At 40.2% G+C, this 21,149-nt stretch overlaps 1 protein-coding gene across 1 annotated transcript; it reads right to left on the reverse strand.

Annotated features, from left to right (window-relative positions):
- Nucleotides 1–8,543: 8,543 nt before the first annotated feature.
- On the reverse strand, nt 8,544–12,571 carry RRAD (RRAD, Ras related glycolysis inhibitor and calcium channel regulator). The gene is made up of 4 exons (XM_086758071.1): nt 12,085–12,571; nt 11,837–11,910; nt 11,090–11,294; nt 8,544–9,575 (listed from the first exon to the last, which is right to left on the reverse strand). The coding sequence occupies exons 1-4, from the start codon at nt 12,437–12,439 to the stop codon at nt 9,298–9,300; spliced, it is 912 nt and encodes a 303-aa protein (XP_086614197.1). The 5' UTR covers nt 12,440–12,571; the 3' UTR covers nt 8,544–9,297.
- Between the last annotated feature and the right edge of the window lie 8,578 nt (nt 12,572–21,149).

A 21,149-nucleotide genomic window follows, 5' to 3' on the forward strand; every position in this document is an offset into this window, starting at 1 on the left:
ATATTCCTTTCTTTGGAAAATTAATTCTTAGCTCCATTCTGCTCTGTTGAAAGTTCTAGGTCTATGTGACTTTTTTTTAAATGATTTCTTAACCAATGAACTCTTAAGTGCTGAGAACATCCTGAAACAGGCTTGAATTTATTAGTGATGAATGTAATCCCTCTTTCTTGTTCTCGTAGTGGGTACCTGACCTGTCTTATTTTTATGGCTCCCAAAATTAAGTAAAATAAATCATCAGTGGAGGAATAATTTGGCTTTATTTTTTATTAGTTTGGAGAACTATCCTGTGCTTGTTCATGTTTTTGCCACAGTGTGATTGTGTCTCACAGAAATTGCCCTGCAATTATTTTGTTTTCAAAACATAGTCCTGATCCTGCAAACACACCATACATTTTCATGAGGTGGTGTAGACGGTCTCACAATGACAAATTCTATTTTTGTTTTCCCCATAGTATAGCAAGAACACAATTCCAAACCGACAGCCTTTTAAATATTCTTTCAATTTTATACGTTCAGTGTACCCTGCTGACACTAAGCATGTGTTAATGTTTCCAAAAACAGGGCCTAAATCTGCTGACTCTCCAGAAAAGAGGAGGATTTGTCCTGTGATCTTAATAACATTCTTTGCATAAATAGTGCAGTTGAATACGGAATTATAAAGCTGCGTGTACGTTTAACAATGAAGGTGCTGTGCCTTCTCTGCCATACAGATAGGGATGGAAGGAGCATTAGGAATTTCAGCTGGGGTTGTTTCTCTGTTCATCCTTGTGGAAATTACAAAGGATAAGCGAAACATGGATATTAAAATGCAGTTAGTGTTCTTCATGCATTATTCACCAGGTGACCTTAATAAGCCATTTTCAATGTCATGTAAAATGTTTGAGAGATTTCAATGTTTTTGGCAGCTTTTCTCACAAAAATACAGTTAAATTCAAGGAAGAATACCGAAAACTGCATAAACTGTATTGCTTTGGTTAACCAACCTCAGCAAGGATTTATTCCCTGAAATGGATGGGATTTCGCTGGATTATGTTAGTACCAGGTGGAGTTTTAATTAAACCTCTATATTGCTGTTGGGAAAGCAAGCTTTACAATCAGTGAATTAAAAATAGCCCTTTCTTTGGGAGGGGGGGGGAGAGAAGGAAGGGAGGAGGTGGTGCTTTGAAATGCAGGAAGTTTCCCACCAAGCATGGCATGAAAGAACAAACTCCTGCTTGGGCAGCTTCGAGACTTTTCACTCAGTCTTCCTCCAGGACAGCTCCTCGCTGAAGTCAGCAATCTCTGTGCTGCAGTTTCTTCTTGAAGCAACTCAGAGTCAAGAAGTTGGCACAAGTGATCTCTTTATTCCTCCTCTGATTGTCCTCCCTTTGTCTGCTTCAGCCTGAGAACGTCTGCATTTGGCTGTAGAGTTTGGGAAGGAAACAGTTGGCAGCAAGGGGCTGATGAAAAAGTGCACACTGCAGCTGAACCTACAGGTCTCCTCTGGCCTGTTTATCCACTCCACCTCCCATCTGCAATTTCAGCAGTGAAGTCAGAGGTAGTTTGCTTCATAAACATTTCAGCCCTTGCCTTGAATGGAAATATCAAGTTGCATATAGATTTTGTTTCAATGCTTTCCTTTATGCTCAGTCTTTTATGTGACTTCTGTGGGTGCCAACATAGAGTCAGTCCTCTTATGATACCCAAAGTAAAAAATCCTAGGAAACTTAATGTAAAACAAATGCCATTTTATAGACATAATTTTATCTTTGATACTTGCCACCAAGCGTACCCCATCCAGCATAAAAACAAAAGTTTAGAGTGCCTGGATGCTTAAAAAACTCTTCAAAACAAGCCTACAAAATACTGACATTTATTAATGAAGATAATATTAAAAATCTTTGTCCAGCCAAGAAAGACCTGATGTTACCACCCAGAATACTAATTTGCCTTTACAATGTTCACAACAACCAAACTTCTGTCAAAATTTGTCTGTGGTTTGTTATTTTGGGCTTGACATCTGCTCTCCATCACACTCCCCAAATGAACACTGTATTAGCAGATATTTAAGCATAGTCATTCAAAAAGAAATGTAAAAGCAGAAAAGCAGGCAAAACACTCATGACTGCAGTGCTCGCTTCAAGGGCTGGAAGACCTCTTTATTCATGCTGTGGGAAGGACAGATGAGAGCATTGTGAGATTAAAGGGGTCACAGTCCAAGTCAGCAGAAAAGAGAAAGTCAACCAACTCCAAATTTCTCTGGTTAAAATGAAAATGCTCCTTAACTCATCTTTCTCTTGAAGGGCAGAATGTTACTTTGGGAATGAAATAATAAAGACATGTTAATTAATTATTTACCTTGTAATTAAAGATGAACCAATTACTATCCAAGTCAGGATCTGTAGAATTTAACTAAAAATTTAATTTACAACTAATTTTCTGAAGGCTAGGTATAAAATTGTTCATTAAAAAGCTCTTAATGCTTTTCTGGTTTTGAATATGTTTTTAGAATATAACATGCTGTTTTCTAGAACCCTTGAAAACAATCTAAAAAGAGTTGGACATTCTGCTAATGAAATCTCTGGGAACATAGAAGGTACCTTGGTGCATATTTGCATCCTAAATCTTTGTTCGTGAGGACCTGACCATTCAGAGTTTTGCTCTGATATTTGAATAGCTCAGCTTTTGTATGAATGTTGTGCAGACACACATGGATTGTTTAGCTCTCCGTTATCTTGAAAAAACAGAAGGCGAATAAGAGAGATCTGCAGGAGACAGGCTCTGTGCTGTCTACTGCTTTATTTTTGTGCTTGTTTCACTTCTGTGCTATAACTTAGATTTTTAGTATCATCTTTTGAATTACTACGTAAGAGAAATAAAGAAAGAGAGTTCTGGAGGTAGTGGCTGCATATAGACGCATTTGTTGTGTATTTGTCATTCATATGAATTGAGTGTCTTTACTTGCACAAGTGAAAGCTTATAGGTAACGATAAAAAAGTAGAGTGAAAACTGTATCTTGTAGCTTCTGTTTTGCCTACTTTGCAGTTTATTACAGACAGTGACATTAGATCTGCTGCAGAATATCACTTATTATTGATAAAGGCTAATGAGTTCTGTGTTTTCTTTATTTCTCTAACCAGTTTTTCCTTTTTTAATTTAATGGACTACCACAGTGTTGTGGACTGAGAGTTGTAAACCCTGCATAGAAATGTTGATTCTTGAATAAAATGTTTTCATTACTGTTTTTCAAATTAATGTATCTTTCACCTAACTTGTTTTCCTTGAGATCTCATGTGTCAGACTTCTAAGAAGATATTCCGTATGGGACTGGGTGGGCAGGATAGCGATCCAAGAACTCTGTGAATAGTCAGAGGGCAGAAGAGCATACACAACAATACTATGTAGCCAAAAAGATTTCAATTGAATAAATTACTAGAGTGAAAATGAGAAGTGGCTGTCAGATTGTGTAAATTGTTTTTTTTTTTCTCCTTGCACAGATTAGCTAAAAATCTTCCAATCCCTTTTGCCTTACAAATGCAACCGTACCCCTGACATTCAAGGAGAGAGTAATTTAATTTGCTGTGCTGTCTTAATCAGAGACTTACGTGCAGCAAAATCTGACATTTTTATCTAGACAATATTACATAAAGCAATGAGCTGGGAGACCAGATTCATGTTACAACTGTTGACAGCTAATGTTTTTCAGTGAGTTATGCAGCAGCAGAGGAGTGCCACTTTCCCGTTCCCACTGTATTGCTGAGCCACTGTTGCAAGAGTGACAATGTGTAACAATGGAGGTTAGAAAGATAAAATTGAAGTTGAAAAGCGTGTGACAAAGAAGCCCTACAACTGAGATACCCATAGCTGAAAAATCTGTGAGAAAGTTGTTCAGCACCTGGCTGATGCCCAAAGAGAGTTACATTATTCTTTTCATTGAAGAAGGTTGGTGAACACTCCTCCGTAAATTCCAGTGACAGGCCTGTAATGAAGTGGAGCTGATGCAAGTTGGCACAGTTTTAAAATTCACCATATGTTCTAGTTCAGTTAAGATATTTCTGTTGCTTTATGCTTTTTGCATCCTTGATCTGCAGGAGTAGTAAATACGGTGTGATCTCTTGCAGTTACCGTTGCAGTATCAAATGCACTAACCCGTTGTGGCTTGAATACGTGTTATAAGGTACCTGAACACCTGCAATTAGAAATGCAAAGATTGTTCTTGTTGAGCAGTCCAAAATCAAGCAATGCTGCTGAGTTTATAGGGAGTTCAAGAAGCTTTGTAGGCAGCCAAGAAACATGCAACGAAGTGAAGCATTTTTAACATTAGTCGTGTCCAATGCTATTTACAGCTTTTCTAGATCATCACTTCACCTAAAAACGTACGGGAACCCAGGCCTGAGCACAGAAGTTAGGTGCTCATTTTGACATAGCCAGTTTAATTAATGTGGCTATATTTCTTACTACCAGGAGCTCCTGAAAGCTCTTTGTTAAGCATAATGCATTACAATAATCCTATTTAGACGTGACAAAAATTACTGTTCTTCTGTCAAAGCATCTAGTAAACTGAAAACTGTCATTCCCAAAGTAAAGGTCACAACCTTCAGTGAGATTGCAAGCGCAAAAGTAGGAATTATTTATGCTAGTGTAAAGAGGCTGATGAAAGTGGGACTTACTGCCAGAAACAAGCTGAGGAGATTTTTATGGGTCTGATTAGACTACTCTGAGAAGGGAGCACTTGCTCTCCAAATCCTGTCCTTTCTCCAGACCCTGTCTCGTACCTTAGAGAAGCTTTTTTTTGGAGGGTGAGAACATTAATATTTTCAAATGTATACTATTTGTCTCAGTCTCTGAATCTGCCAAATTTTAGCTCAGATTAATATTTTCTTCAGCTCCTGTGATAAATATGGGAAGTATTAGAAAAACAAAATCCATAGAGTCCTAATTGGTTTCCAATGATTTAGCAGCACATTTATAAATAGAAAAAAAAAAGGGGGGGGGGGGAAGAGAACAAGAAGAGGGGAGAGTCTTTAGAACATACACTGCCCATTTTACCCAGTTGCCAGAACATTTCTGTGGTGCATAATTAATACTATTTTGTTGGTGAAGAACTTGATGTTGAATTAAGTTTCTTAGCCTGCTTCCTACCTTATAGAGCTAGAATCCTTTGCACATTTTAAAGTTAAACAATGTTGTTCCCCCTTGGATTCTAAACAGTGAGTTAGAGAAATCTTATTTGGAGATAAGCAATGGGCATTTGTTCTCTCTTTTTATCTTTTGCTTCCCGTTCAACATCCATGCCATAGAGCACAAGGACAGGTGACATAATTTAATATTTCAATTTTTAGAAATTAATAACTTTAATAGTATTGGAGTTCAGATGTTCCCTTACGCAAAGAGAGACTCAAATTGTCCATTATAATGCTAGGGATCATGGGGTAAATTATAAATTAAATGGCGGTCCTGGAATGCGCAGATGTCACCTTTGAACGTGAGTGCAGATTCAGTGAGTTCTCTGTTAACTGCAGTTAAACCTGTGTATTGTCTCTGAGTAAAATTAAGAGTACTAAAGTAAACTTCAGCATAATATAAGTATTACTCCACTTTTTTTAGACTGTCTTGGCAATCTTCTATCATACACTGGATTCTTCATCACTGTCAACTCACTATACTTTCCTTTTCAGTAAAGAACAGTGATGTTATGCAATGTTACTATGTAGAACATGCCCTGTTTTTTCTAGTCCTATTTTGAGAATATACATCTGAGTACAGCTACATTTTTGGTGATGCTAAGTCTTCCCCCAGCAGTTAACATTTCATCTATATTTATGTGACATGACTTTACGCTTTGTGGTTTTGGCAGATGGAGGAATGATTTTCTTCACATTTTTTATATAGGGAGGAATTTACAGGAGCTAGTTTAGCAATAGCAAGCAGAGGAGGCTTTGATTTGTTTACCTAACATATTGTCACATATAAAAGGCAATGTCTTTCCACTGGAGTTGTTAATAACTAGCTGTTCCAAATGGATTTGTGCCAACACAAAATCTACCACCACAATTAACAGTAATAGGAACTTCAGCTGGCAGCAGCAGTGAAGGCAGTAAAGATTAAATGACTGTGTGAACTGCCTCTCCAAATTAAAACTGATGTACACTGGCAAAAAATAAGAAAATTCACACCACTATTACCCCAACACTCTGTTCTACTCTGGTAATAAGTAGAGAAAATACCGCTTTCTGGGACTTGCTGTTTTTCACATGAGAGATATTCACTCCATTAATTACAGGAATCTAAGTATCCATACCGATAAACATTTCAAATTACAAAAACCTATAGATGACTTTCAAATGCTTGAGGATACAAATAACCTTTTGAAAAAGGTTGATTTTTAGAGGCATTTGTCAGTTAAGTGCTTTTTATTGACTTCTAGCTGGTGTTGCACATGAACTTCCAAAAATTGTGCTTGGAAATTCCACTAAATGACATCAAAGAAATTAATTTTTTTTTCTGGGTAGAAAATCTTCCAGGAGCTACAAAATCTCTGCAAAATAGTATTCATTATAATACTTCTGTAGCATAGAATATGATCTTGGTCTAGAGCGGGTTATTATCAGAGCTGCAATAACAACAAACCCTCCCCCTTTTCATGAACCATGGCTGAATTATGCTAATCTCTGTACAAACGAATGAAAAAAATAGTATAATGAAGATTTGAGTATTTTATTGTACAATACTAACTGATACAATACATTCTAGATTAGCTTAAGTTAAGTTCATTGTCTCACAGTGTCCTATATGACATACTTTCAAAATACAAATTATTTTCCACAATTTAAGTGAACCTCTAGCAATGTGCTAGAGCACCTCAGAAATACTTTAGGCTTAAGAGTTGTTCAAACCTAACCTTTGAATTAATGAACACAGTAAAACATCTGATTTGTAAGTCAGAGTGTGCAAAAACCACAGCTGTTAACCATGACCTTGAAGAGGCTTTGCAGCTGCGATTGTGTTGCAGTATTCAGAGTGACACATCTTTGTAACATTTTGCACTTTATGAGATGCCGTATCTCAAACTCTGGGTTTCCATCCCATTCCTTGTATTTATTATGGGCAGAATTGCATCTTGCAAGTCAGTCAAACGTGTCAGTCCTCTCCTGGTCATTCTGAAAGCGCAGGGCAACCAAAAGACAGAAGCTGTACAAACGTATAGGAACACCATGTAGTTTTGTCAGTAACTTCAGCATGTGCATGAATAGGTATGTTCCAAATGTGTGCACATGGATTTGGACACTCTTGCGGTAGAGTTTTCATGACTAGAGCAATTGCTTTGGTGTTGACAGTATAGCCTGGTGCTATACTCTGACGGTGGTTAGACGTTTCTGTGATAATAGTTTGCAAGGGAGCAAGGCTGGTGAAGAAGAGCCAAATCCAATTCAAATATACGATCAGGTAAATGAGAGGTTTGGCAGCAGGACAGAATTATTTGCTTTAGACTTCCCTCAGGACACAAAGTAAACACCTCTCTTCATAAGAAATGTGACCTGTTACCACCACTGTATGCTAAACTGTGCATCTAACCAGTTAGGTCCACCAGCAGCACATAAGGAGATGCTAATTCTACAGCATATTACCTATGCAAATCAGATACCATTTCCCCCAGTATAACTGTTCCTTGATAAGTGCCGAAGCACTGGGCCAACCAATGGAGAGTCATTTGTTTGAGCTCAGGGAAGCTCAATGTAAGGTGTAACAGCTGATGCAATTTGCCTGCTGTATGGGAAAGGCCAGCCCCTGTAAAATCATAGACAAACAGAGCTCCTAGGCAGCTGGAACCATCTCTCTAAAGAACTGGACTCAGGCAAGGAGAGTAGAAAGAGACAGAGGAGCATATGTTTTACTGGGTCTGAGAAGTGAGTTTATGGATGAATGTAAAAAGAATGTATCCTGTGAAGAGGAATTTATAAAGCAAATGCACAAAGTCCAAGTTTTTCACTGAGACATGATTGCTTTTCAACGTCATGAATAGGAAATAGGGAAGAATAACAGAAACATATTAATTATAACACAGCAAAATGAACATGAAAACTTCTAACAGCACTGAAGGCCACCATACACCACAACTGAAGCCTACAATTCTTTCAGATGACCCCTGCCAGCCTGCTTTGAACTTCTTGAAACCAGGGGGAAGGCTTGTGAATGGATTAGAAAATTATACTGCTCCCAGAAAAGAAAAAAAAAAAAACAAAACAAAATAAAACCCAAACCCCTGCATTTGCTTATTGGCTGTAACACAAGACCTTCAAACCAGGAGAGGACTTAAAAAGTAGAACACTGCAGGCTTCAACTTATCTGTATAGATACATGACATCTCTCTAACCAAAGGCATTATATAGAGGCCTGTTCCTGCCAGAGCTGACAAGAGAACCTGGGTGAAGATGAACAATAATACGAAGGGTCAAAGCACCTCTTCTCAATAAGAGCTGTTCTTAAGTTTTCATAAAAGCAGGGTTTACTTCTTAAAGAAACAGTATATTAAAAAAAAAAAAAAAGACACAGAATATTCCCAATTAATCTTGTTCCAGAACTTTATCACATGTAAATCTGCATAGTCTGTGTATAACATTTTGTACAGTGAAAAAAGGTCAGTATAAAAATACTGCTCTCTCACTCTTTATCCATACTACAGGAAAAGCACAGTTTATTATAACAGGAAATAATACTTTATTATAAAATCTGCATGTAAACAAGTAACAAATTAATTGAATAACAGTTAATGGAAGTGCAAATTAACTTCATAAAATAGTATCTGTTCTGTATTGAACTATATATATACATATATATGTAATTTGTTTTCTCTCATTCTAATGTGGTTCTATTCCCCCCTTCCTCACATTTAAGTTTAAAAAGATTTATCATTGCTTGCTTTATACTAAAAAAAAAAAAAAAAAATGTACGAGCCTGCGTACAAGTTTAAGTTTTGCTCTGCAAACGAGACAAGTCTATGGTGATACTTATCATCGTATCTCTGGTATCCACAGGACAAGGATATATAACATATGTACACAGTGAAAATGTGGGCGTGTCAAGATACTTATTTAAAGTTAGTTCATTTACTTGCACACATTCAAACTTAAACCATTTGTCAATGAAGCAGACACTGTAGTGGAACTTCTGGACTTGCTTGTGCACCTTAAGGCATTAACGAGAGTCTCAACTGATCAGTCATTCCTGTTATCACCATGAGGATCATCCATACACTTCTCGTAACAGTCAAATGCTCGTTCATCACCCACGTGCTACATGTGGCCTTGCTGAAAGCTTCTAAAGCACAGATAAGTCATGGCAAGACTTTGATTTTGCTTTGAAAGCCATCTTCTTATTGTTCTTTGCCACAATTCTCCCAAGGAATCGCTTTGCCTTTTTGCCTATGCTTTCTCTTCTTTTTGTGTTGGCCATTCTCCTAGCATTGTCTTCTTTACTGTCTTTGCGAAGTCTAATTTGCCGAACAATACCTTCAAAGAGGTCCTTGACATTATGATGAAGGGCAGCTGAGGTCTCAATAAATTTGCAGTCAAACACAACAGCACAGGCACGTCCCTCTGGATGAAAAGAGAAAAAGGGAGATGAGTGGAGATGGATATTTTCTCTTTATGTATACTGTCAAAAAAAACAACAAAAAATATGCCTTTAAGTAAGGAAAGTGCCTTCAATGCCACAAAAGAACTTTACTACATGATAGAAAAGTGCAAATTTGCAGTCATGGTTTTGCCCCCTTACTTTTCTTGGTTTTGTTGTGGTATGGTCAGAAATCTCATTTGAGCAATGGCACTGAATATAAGGCAACAATAGTCCTACAGGCAGACAGACTACTCCAGTGCTGGTTAAGAGCTAAAGGCAATAATGGAGTGGCACTTGGATGCATGCTTGCTGTGTGATAGAAAACAGTGTGAGGTACAAATAGTTTTTATTTATTCTGGAAGTTGTTGAACAATGATGCACCTCTGCCTTGCTGTAACGAGTGAGAGTGTTCCACGCTAGCTACAAATGAAGCCGATGCAGTCCACAAGGTCCAAGGTCAAGTCATGGAACAGACCACTAGAGGTCATTAAGTTGTAGACCATTGGATTTGACTAGGACTGCATTCAAAATGCAAGATGCTCGATGTTCCACACGTAACTCTGGAACATTGCTGCAGAGCAAATTTCCATGTTCAACTTGTGGTAAATAATGGCAAAGTCGTAAATCTGAGCAAAGTACTGATGTCACCATTAGTAGAAGTCAACCATACACTGCCACTAGCCTGAAAAAAAAGTTATAGACTCCTGATGAACTCCAGTCAATTCCCTGTGCAGGCATTTAACACAAGGAACATGGCAAAACCAGACAGCAAGAGATAGTTCATCATCAAGGCACTGATATTTCAGAGTGTTCTTCCTCGTGAATAAAAAAAAAAAAAAAAAAAAAAAGCACCAAATGTTTAAATAGGTGCAATTAATATTGTGTTGTTAGCAGTGGTTACTGTGCTGTAGTTACCGAAATGGTAGCTGGAACTAGCTGAGAAAATTCTCACTGATCTCATACACGAAAAGATTTTAAGCTGTGTGAGCCTGGTCCCACCAGCTCAACTCAGATGTGATGGAATCACTTCCAGAAGAAAGAGGATTGTACAGGCTGTGTGGGATCACCCTTTTCAAAAGCTCCCTGCGTTCTACAGCATGGCACTCCTTAAAGCATAGCTCAGGCTATCAAATCTTGAGAGTAGCAAGTGCTGCTGCACACATCATACATAATTAAACCCTTTCAATTAATACTGGCCAAAAATGAATCCTACATAAAACAATATGCTAAAGCTGCAGCTCTGAAGCATTGTTTTCTCTTGTACTGCAGTTCAGAGCATTGCTCTGTACGGTCACAAATCTTCCCCCCACCACCATCTCCACTCTCTTCTGTGCTACCAAGTCCCCCAGCATGAACCAGCTGGCTTGATTTCTCCGGTGTGCCTCAAATCACACATTTTTCTACATCGAAACCAGACCATTTCTATTGGCCATGATCCTCCATAGCCTTTGCTACCAATTTAGACATTACTGTATAAATGAATAGCTTCTCTTACCATCAACAGAGACTTCCCGGGACCTGACCAGGTCACTTTTATTGCCCACAAGAATAATAGGAATGTCTTCTGTTTGCCTTGCTCTCCTTAGCTGGATCCTTAGCTCAGAGGCCTTTTCAAAACTAACTTTGTCTGTCACTGAATATACAATAATATAGGCATCTCCCATTTTCATACAGTGGTTCTGAAGCCATTGGCTGTCATCCTAAAACAAAAGGCAAGAAATAGATTTATTGCACTGAAAAAATCCATTCAATGTTGTCTGATCAGTGACGTAATTATTGTAAGCAGCTTAAAGATACTTTTCTTAGCTTTATTACAGAGTCAAAAGTAAGCCAACCTCACCATTTTAAAAAAAGATTTTGTTATTTAAAATATATTACAAAACAAAATTATCTTTTTTTTTTCCAGAAATAAAATCAGGTCTGCATTAATTTGATCGTGAATATCTAATTTTACAGTAATTCCCTGGGTTGCTCATGTAAGCTGCTGCTTGTTCACAACATTAAGGGATTCACGCTCCAACCCTGTTCCGGTTTTTAAATTGCCTGCCTAGCTACACGAAATTAATTGCAGGAGAGAACAAAGGCAGCATTTTTTAATTCTAATTTTTTAATGTAACTTTTTTAATGTTACTGATCTGATCGAAGAGATAGGCAGACATAGTTGTTCCATTTCTACTTTTTTTTTTTAAGAGTGAGCCACTGACCAAGACATAAAGAAAAAATATCTGAAATCTGTAAGTACCTGTTCCCATATATCGAACACCACGAGAGATGCTTCTTCTCCATCAACTATAATCGACCTGTCGTATGTATTTCCTACGGAAAAAAAAAAAAAAAAGGAAAAAAAAAAGTTCAGAAAAAAATAAGTTATTCTTCTCCATCCGTGCCGGCGGCCCGGAGGGGGTGGCCCCGGGGGTGCCCGGGGACAGGAGCCCGCCTGCCCCTGCCGGGGAGCTGCCGCGGGAGCCCCGCGCCGCCCCGCGCTCTCACCGGCTTCTTCCGCGTCCGCGCAGTCCTCCACGCCGCCGAAGATGCGGGCCAGGCTGGTCTTGCCGACGCCGTGCTCGCCCAGCAGTATCACCTTGTAGAGGTTGCTATCGGAGTCGCTGCCCGAGGAGATGACGGAGTCGGAGGAGTCGGAGGCCCAGCTCTCCCGGTGCGCCTCGCCGGGGCTGTACGAGGTGCAGCGCACCAGGCCGGAGAGCTCGCCCTGCGGCAGGGCGGCCCGCAGGTCCCGCTCGTCCACCGGCATGCTGCGCCGGTGCAGGTGCTGGTGTACGGAGAAGGGCATGCTGCCGCGCCGCTTGTCCAGGTAGCGCAGCTTCTCGCCGCGGTTCAGAGTCATGGGGGTGCCGGGCTGCGGCCGCCGGGGAAGAGAGGAGCTGCAAGCGCCTGCCGCGCCGCCGAGCAGCGCTTACCTCGGGGCGCTCCGTGAAGAGAGGGAAGCCGTGAGGGATTCCCCGCCGTGAATCGCCCGTGCCGCCGCGGGAGCTCCCTCAGCGAGTGCTGCCGCCACCCCGCTCCTCGCCCCTATTTATGGCTCCGCCAGCCCGGCCCTCCCCGCCGTGACGCGCGCCGCGCGGCGCCCTGCCAGCGCGCCCGTGGGCAGCGCCGTCCGCCCACGGAGGCACCGCTCCGCTCGGCTGGGCGGGGGCGGGGAGGCACGGCGCGGCACGGCACGGCACGGCACGGCACAGCCCGGTGTGCTGGCGGCAGCCAAGGGGTGGGCGGCGGGGCTACCCTCCCGGCGGCGCGGTCGGGCGGGGCGAGCTCCGTGGGGAGGCGAGGGGTAACGCGGAGCGTTTCAGTGGGGAATAACGAAACCTCGTCACGTGTGGGGAGTGTAAGGTTGGGCTGGCGGGGTCTGCCCCGCGTCCCCGCTCCCGCCCGGCGCGGGACGCTTCCCCCCCTGCCGCTCCCCGCCGGACGGGAAGGCGCCGGGTGCCGTGTACGGCGCTTCTTTCTGCTCGCAGCCCGGAGCGGAGAGCGCCCGTTGCGCCCAGATGGGTTTACTGGGCCTGTGAGGCTCTGTGCCGTTGTCCAGGAGTTTGGGTACAGTCCTGCTGTCAGTAGTGGTAGGAAAAAATATTTGCATCACTTCGTGCTTGCTTTACTTAACGCTTAAGAGCGGTGTATGAGAAAAGCACCGGTGCTAGGTGTTGCACATACATAGTAGGCTTGACATTGTGTCCACATGCAGTGTTAACGGTTTAAGAGGCCAATATAAAACATGAAGGTCAAATTCTTCCCTTGACTTCACCTGAGCACTAAAGTGAGACAGTGAAAGTCTTATCTCGTAAGTGGCACAGTCATTACCGTGTGATGGGGTGAAGAAACGACTAACCAGATAACTATACTTGTATTCTGAATGGCTCACCCCGGCATCGTGTATACAGTTTACTGTTTACCTAGCAACCGAAACATGTTAGGCCGTTTACAGCCAAAATAACTCTGGCTCCTGGTCCGAAAAGATTACAGCCTGATCAGTACGGGAAAATCCCTGTGACAGTCTGTAGGGACAGTTGCCATCAAATTTGGGAATGTTTAAGGGTTTACAAATCAGCTGCAGAAACAAGGCTAAAGAAGGCAAGAGATAGGGAGGTGATGAAAATGAAGTTACAGACATAGGGAATAAAATAAGGGAAAGAAAATAATCTGTGGGATTTGGCTATCAGGTTGCATAGCCAGTACAATATGGCGTACAGGCTCGGAAACATCTTTTTACTTGTAACGTGTTAAACTTCTGAGGCTACTTAACTGTGACAAAGATAAACACCAAAAAATATACTTTGAAGGGACTGACCAGAGGGAATGAATATTTTTTCCTATGAAATTAGGTGAGTTAATACTCTGTTGTTTTCAGGAGCTAATCATAATTCTCCGGTCCACCCTCTTGTGGTTTTGGCCCCTTCAGCCTGATAACTGCAGTTTGAAGTGTTAATGTGGCAGTTAAAGATCACCAAGTGCTTGCAGCAAGTTGTCTCTGCCTGTCTCACAAAATAGCAACCAAAATAGCCTTGTCAGTTTAAATAGTCAGAGTTTGGTGGTGAAACGAAGTGAGTGCTTCAGTTAACTGAACTGAATTATAAACCTCTGGTTAGCATTTTAAATTGTATTTTAAAAAATGATGGTTAGCATTTGAAGTATGCCATGGTTACTGAACTGGGATAAACTGGAATCTGCCAAACCATCTTGATTAATCTCTATTTATATACAGTTAATTATGTAAATACCCTTCCAGAAATTGTTTGTCTTCAGTTAACTTTTAAAAAATTTGAACGTTTCTGCCTAAAATTCTCACCTGAATATCTTCTGAGTGGGTTTATAAGTCTTTTGGACAAGTCTTTCTTGCATACCTTTACTATATGTCAGGGTCAAACTTTAGAAGTTGACGTATAAAGTGAGGGTATTTTTAATTCTTTTCTATGTGAAAGAAGGGAAATCTGAGACACATGAGAACCAAAGATACTGTGACATTTTTGTGCCGCATATAGCACTATTGACTGGAACTAAACTAGTAATGGGGGCTTCAGTGGCAGGACTTAAAGATGCCATATTTTATTCCAGGCCTTTTGCTGATGAGAATTATGAATATTTTAATGATGTAAATGCAAGATAGTCCCCTTGTTGGCCAAAAAAAGAAAAAAACAACAGGAAAGGCATATGTAAAAGTGCTAAAGAAAAACTTAAAGAGAACAGTGTTTCAGCAGGAAAAGTAACACACAAAAAAAAACCTAATAAAAATCATACAAAAAATTCAAGACTCTGTGGCAAATGTGCCAGCACCCAGGTACAACTAATGAATTAATGATGACAGAATACCTCCACAGTTACAGGATACTGCTCCAGATCTGGCATTGGGTGAGTTGTCCTTTAAGGGAAAGTGAGATGGCCTTGGATTAGGTCCCCAGGGCTTCACTTGTTCCTAGAGGGATGAGTACAAGTTGCAGAGAGGAGTGTGGTGCCAAGGCTGTTAGGTCTGCTCCCATCCGCAGCAGGATTTGTGCCTGGAACCAGAGAGGGGGAGATCACAGGGGTCATGTAGCTGGTTTATCTCCTTTGATCTTAATAGGTCCAGCTATTTTGTGAAGTTGGGAGGAATTAACAGATAATGCAGGTTAATCACTTGAGACCCATAAATGCTTCTTCACATAGCATGTAATTCTGTGTGCTGTTAATTATTGCTGCATATTCATGTATACATTACCGGGCACCTGCTGATTTCAGTGGGGTGCATGTGAGACCACAAGCTTGAAATGCTGATCTTTTCGTTTCTTTGAAGGATTTTCAGATCATCTCCTTTCTCACTTGCCTTCGATTTCCACTTCTCTGTGACTGTGCTTCTAACAGATACATTAACTGTAATTTATTTCTATTTAAAAGATATTTTCATGTCTTGCTTTTCTACTCTTATTTTCTGTTGTTCTAGCTTCTACTGGTCTATGGTTTGTTTTAGTTGAATGAGTGCTTCAGACACGTACTGTAGACTTGATAGTTTTAGTAAGCCTAATGTACCATTCCTTATGTATTGAAATGGAAACAGGAAATGTTACCGTTTTGTTGAATTTTACATAGAGACAGACCTGGAGTCTATCAATGTTGAAGGTAAAAGTCCACTCCAGCCTGCATGGCAGATTGTAAGTGCACTGAATCACAGTATCACAGTAATCACAGTAGCAGTGGGACCATCTGCGATTCTCGAGTCACGAGTGGCTTCTGAGCAGTTCAGGAGCCTGTCCCCTGCAATGGCTGTGCCATAAAACCAGCAGCAGAGCTGCCGTCCAGGAGCTGCCGTCTAACACAGATCCTTGCTGCATGAGGAAGTACAGCTTAACAAAAGTAACAAGCCAATTCTGCTGAAGCCAGAAGCATTGAGTCATTTTTTTGTGTCAGGCACCCCAGTCAACTACATCCCGATTATCAGAATATTCTGGGATCCTGGAGGAGCCACTGTAACCTCCCATTTGTGAATCAGTCCAAAAGCTTCACACACCGTCCGTGGTGTGTGTTGTGTGGTTCTCGTGGAAGAATTTGAGCAGAGAGTTAAAAAGAAAGGATGGTATAGGATGTCCTATATTGTCTGGAACTGAGCAGGAAGCCCTCTGAAAAGGGATTACTTTTTTTTTTCAGTTTTATTTCATCTTCATATGATTTTCATTTTCCTTATTTCATATGCTTTTTGCTTAGGGTGCTTTTCTTTGTATTTTACTGTTGTAGCATATCCAATTTGTTTTTTTTTTTTCTGTTACTTCATTCCTTTTTTATTCTCTCTCTCCTTTTTTTCCCTTTCAGTTTTCTTCTGGCTTTTGAGAATGATCAGTGTTCACTTCTAATGCGGTCTCTTGGCCTTAGTACTTTTCATCATATGGAAAATGTAAAACGTACAGTCCAATCCTGTTTTTCCAGTTATTTATTCCTGGGATAATAAAGCTTGTGCCTGGAGTTTCTTTATGCTATATTAGGTGCAGAGTGCATTTCACAGTCTAAATGACAAGCACAGACTTTGCAGGGGGTGCAGTGCTAGCTAAGCACGTGTAACCTAACACCTGACCTCCTCCCCTTTTAATTTTCAGATAAAAAAGCAGAATTTTGGGAGTTGAATTAACTACACATGATTCTACTTCATCGGTGTTTGTTCAAGGTCAAATGCCATGTCTTAAATAGCATTTATATCTTTTACATCAAATTAATGTTATTACTGAATTCCAGTTTATACTTTTGCTGCTATCTTGCACTGGAATTGTTTCTCATTTTATTAGGAGTAATGGACAAATTTTGAACAGCCCCAAAACTAGATGAGCAGCAGTGAGGTTTGGCAGAAGGTATTGTTCTCAGCATGGCAAATACATATTAGACCTTTTAATGTGTAGCATAAGGTATATTGCATTACCTTGCAGTTAGTATGTAGGGATGTAAAAGTAGGCTACATTTTGAACTGTACTAGTAACTGTAGCAGTGGTGGAGCTTTCAGCCTTAGCACTAACTCCTTTGCTGGAGCCTTAGCACTAACTCCTTTGCTGGAAAGCCTGATGAATGTTGCACCCACGCTGAACCTGCATTTGGACATTCCCAAGCGAGGGCGGCACACCCCTTCGGCCAAGGAGCCACACTTTCTCTCATAATTACTCCTGCGTTTAATGGCAGGTAATACTTTTGTTGAGTAGTGGGAGCCATGAATTGGGGCTGCAACAATAACATGTGAGAAATATGAGCTTTGTAGTCTATAGAAATCAAATAGAAAGCTCACATAGAGTGCCAAGAGGGAAATTCAAGCAGAAACCTAACTAAATTCATTATTATATCTACAAAATTAATCAAAAGTTGGTTCCTCTCACAACTACTGTGCTTCCTTTCAGCTCCAGACCAGAAATTCTAAAAGTCACTGATAGACACTGCAAAAGAATGTAGTACTGTTTGTGGGTTTTGGGTAGAAAATTATAAAATAGGTAAATTTTAAGTCCATTGCTTGTAACATAAAGCAAGGGCCTTTGTCTTTCTGAAACTCTTGTAAAAGAGTGCAAAAAATAGCTTGGGATAAGAATAACTGTAAATGTGGTTCATCTTCCTGCTGCTCTGAATTTCTCACTGCTTTGAGTAAGCTCAAAAACTTCCACTACTAGATAATCTCATGACCAACTGAACCAGGTGAATCATTGCTCTGAAAAAAAGAAATTGCACATGGCATATCTAATTTCGGTTTTGCCGTGTAGTTCCCCACTTCTTTTTCACAGAGTGCACCCCACTATTAGTAAGCTATCCTGTTAGAATATACTATACTTGGGAAAAGCATTCTGTCCCAGTCTAACTTCAAATTTGCACTGATTTTTAGTTTTTCAGATTCGGATTTACTTCTTACTGACACAGTAACCAGTTATACTATACCCTTCTACAAGAGTCAGAGTTTGGATACCCCCTGAGTTTCCTCAGTCACTGTGGAATGGACTCATTAGCACATACTATATGTGATCAGCTGTTTGCTCCTATTGCATTTCAAGCTTGGAGTAAAATCAGAACATGACCTAAGATATTTCCATAATTATTTTCTTTGATCGCCCTTAATTCCTCTTTTTCAGTATTAAACCTGTCATGGCGAATGTGCGTGACATACGTCATCCATCCATGAGTGGAATGCTAAATATCCTGTTACAATTCCTGTGGGGTGTGTACTCCTTAGTGTGGATTTCAGAGGCCCTTTACAAGAAATATCTAGAAGTCTGGTTCCATGAATTTACAGGTTGCAACAGACAGTTGGAGTGGGCAAAGTAAATAGCTGTCTGTCTGTCTTACTAAGAAGTACATAGTGATAAGGAAGCAAATTGCAAATGTAAGATTTATCATTTACCAGCAGTAGCTCTTGGCAAGAGGAATGAATCTATTTACAATTACAAATTAAAGGAGCTGTACTGGGTCAGACTCGACTTACAGCCAGTATCCAGCAGCTGTCAGTAGCAGATATCTATAGGGAGGAATGGACAATAAGAACATGATAAACACAATTAAAACTCCCCCCATACAACTGCCAGGCTAAAAGCATTCCTTTTGCTCAGAGGCCCTTGATGTGTTTTTCTGCGTTTTTTCCTAATTGCTTTTTAACCCATGTAGATTTTTAACATCCTGCAGCATCCCCCTTTACTGTATTGTGAAACAGAGAGTAAGATTTCCCTCATGTCTTCTTCATACACTGAATGATTTTCTAGCTTTCTTCAGTAATTACCTCTCTCAGCTGAGGAACCTAGAGTATTCAGTCACTCCTTGTATAAACACAATCCCTACTTGCCCTTCTCTGTGTCTTTTCTAATAAATATTTTTAGAAGTTAGGGGACAAGAAAAATGCAGATTAGGAACACAGATTATTCAAACTGAATGTGCCCATGGACTTGGCAGTCACAGTGCGCAGTGACACTTTCTACTCTCTTTGTTAATTCTGAGAATTCCTAGCATCTATTTGTACTGTCAGCTGAGCACTGAGTAACATTTTCATGGACCTACAGTAACTCTCTTTTATTGAGGAATTAAGGATTTAATAGGCAGGAAACTGGGTAGAAAACAGCCTAAAGCTGCCCTTGGTAACCCATGTTCATTTCTTCCATACACCTGGAGGACAATATTTTCAAAAGTTGCCTGTTGGTAGACATCTGCCACATAGTACTGCAGAAAAAAAAGCATGGCAACTTGCAGAAGGGAAGTATAGTTGTAAGGGCAAACTTCTCTGTAGTAAGAGATTACAGTGAGGGTGCCAGGAGCACAGGAGATTGCACCAGCGACAAGGCATTGCTTACGTTTCAACCCAGATATCAAAGCAGAGAAGATCTGGGGATATGTGGTCTGAAAATCTGGATAAAATCATCATATTCTAGATGTTTCTATGAATATCACAGGTGAACAAGGAAAAGTCTCCTTGCAGTAAAAGCCCGTAAGTAGGGGCAGACTTGTGGTCCCCTGAAGAAAAGACCAACATGCTTCCAGCACGCAGTCACATAGATCCATCACTGAGGGAAGCATGTAAGACAGAAACACAATTTATAATGTTTCTAACAATATAAAGTGAAACTTTTACTGTGCTGCCCTCTTCTGTGTACTAGATAAGAAAAAAAGGACAGCAATTTTTAATCTCTTTTCTTACACAGAGAACTTTAGTTTGTGTCCAAATATGCATTTGTAATGTTTAGAATCACTGCACCTTATACAAGGCTCCTGGTGGGGAATGGTGGTGACCAGAATTAAAATATAGCTGCCCTTTTGCTTTAGGTGATAAAGTCTGATCTTGTCTCCCTTCTGGGGAAAACTCCATTTCCCTCTGATTTCGACAAATGAAAACTTGAAGCAGGATCAAAACCTCAGTCGCAGTGGAGACTTACAAATTTGAATTAGAAAGGCTTTACACTATTTTATAACCCAGTGAAGAATTTATGGTATCTTTTCCTGTGGTGAGTGATGTCATGGAATCGTTCATGTAAATTATGTAGGAATTTGGATGTGAGAGGTGTTATCAACTGTTCCAGTAGAAACTCAGAATTTGTGCAGTTGGAAAGTGCTGAGTTTGGCAAATTGCACATTTGCCTTACAGCAGTAACAGGCATCTCTGCTTGCTTTAAATGTCTCATTTCCTGCTTTGCCTCTGCTGCTATGTAAGATATTCTGATGAAGACCTCCAAAATTCTTAGTATAGAATTATACTAGAATCAAATAGACTTTGTTACTTTAACTTTTCAAAGTTATTTCTGATTTAATTGTTGAAAAAGAATGTAATAATAAGTATGATAATCATAATGTGCTTCATTATCTACCACTTTCTCTCAAAAAAAAAAATAAAATTATCAGGATGTAGGCTAATGGTAAAACACAGAGAGCAAGCATAGTGTAGACTGAGGTAGTAGAATGGTATGAGGTGTGTACTTTATATAAAGAGGGTTATAGGATGGTACAGACTTGAAAAAAAAATTATTTTATGAAAGCAAGTGCAGATCTTAATTTCAAACTGGAAGAAGCGGAATAGAAACTCCAGTGCTAAAAGACTCTCAGTCCTAAAGATAAAACTGCAAAATCTTGATGCATAATGAGGACGTTCTACATCCTGCTCAGTTACAGTGAAGCAGGTAAGAAATAACTTTATTTCCCTGTTCATCTTATGCCTCCTGCAAGCAACTTCCCCACATCTAATGAATACCATCATACCAAAATTGTCAGCAAGGCAGCGGCATGCTGAGCTGCTGGTCACGTTGGGGAAGTGCCAGGGAATTGTTGCTCAGCTCTCAGTCTCTGCATGTCTCATGCTTGAGGGCAGAGTTCCCTGTCAGAGGTTTCTTTGACAAGCACATTACAATGTAGATCTTTGGGCCTTAGGCATTTAAAATGGACTTTCTTAATTTTCCAGGTCATAGAAGCTACTTGTATTCAAAGGACTTGATGATAACCAATTCTGGTGGTAACAAAATTCAGCAAATTGGTTGCCTTTCATGGCATTTTTCCTGGTTTACAGTTTTGGAAACCAGATCAGAATCGGGTCTCCACTGTCTTTTCCCTTCTCTACACTTACTCACAGCAGTAATTAACAT

This window comes from Chlamydotis macqueenii, chromosome 13 (assembly GCF_036417535.1).
Source record: "Chlamydotis macqueenii isolate bChlMac1 chromosome 13, bChlMac1.mat, whole genome shotgun sequence".
Lineage (NCBI taxonomy): Eukaryota > Metazoa > Chordata > Aves > Otidiformes > Otididae > Chlamydotis > Chlamydotis macqueenii.

Excerpts from the sequence above, each read along its gene's own strand:
- RRAD (XM_086758071.1), bottom strand. The coding sequence starts at position 12,439 with ATGACTCTGAACCGCGGCGAGAAGCTGCGCTACCTGGACAAGCGGCGC. Across the intron at positions 11,911-12,084 it reads CGCGGACGCGGAAGAAGCCG|GAAATACATACGACAGGTCG; the intron begins GTGAGAGCGCGG and ends TTTTTTCCGTAG. Across the intron at positions 11,295-11,836 it reads TGTTCGATATATGGGAACAG|GATGACAGCCAATGGCTTCA; the intron begins GTACTTACAGAT and ends CTTTTGTTTTAG.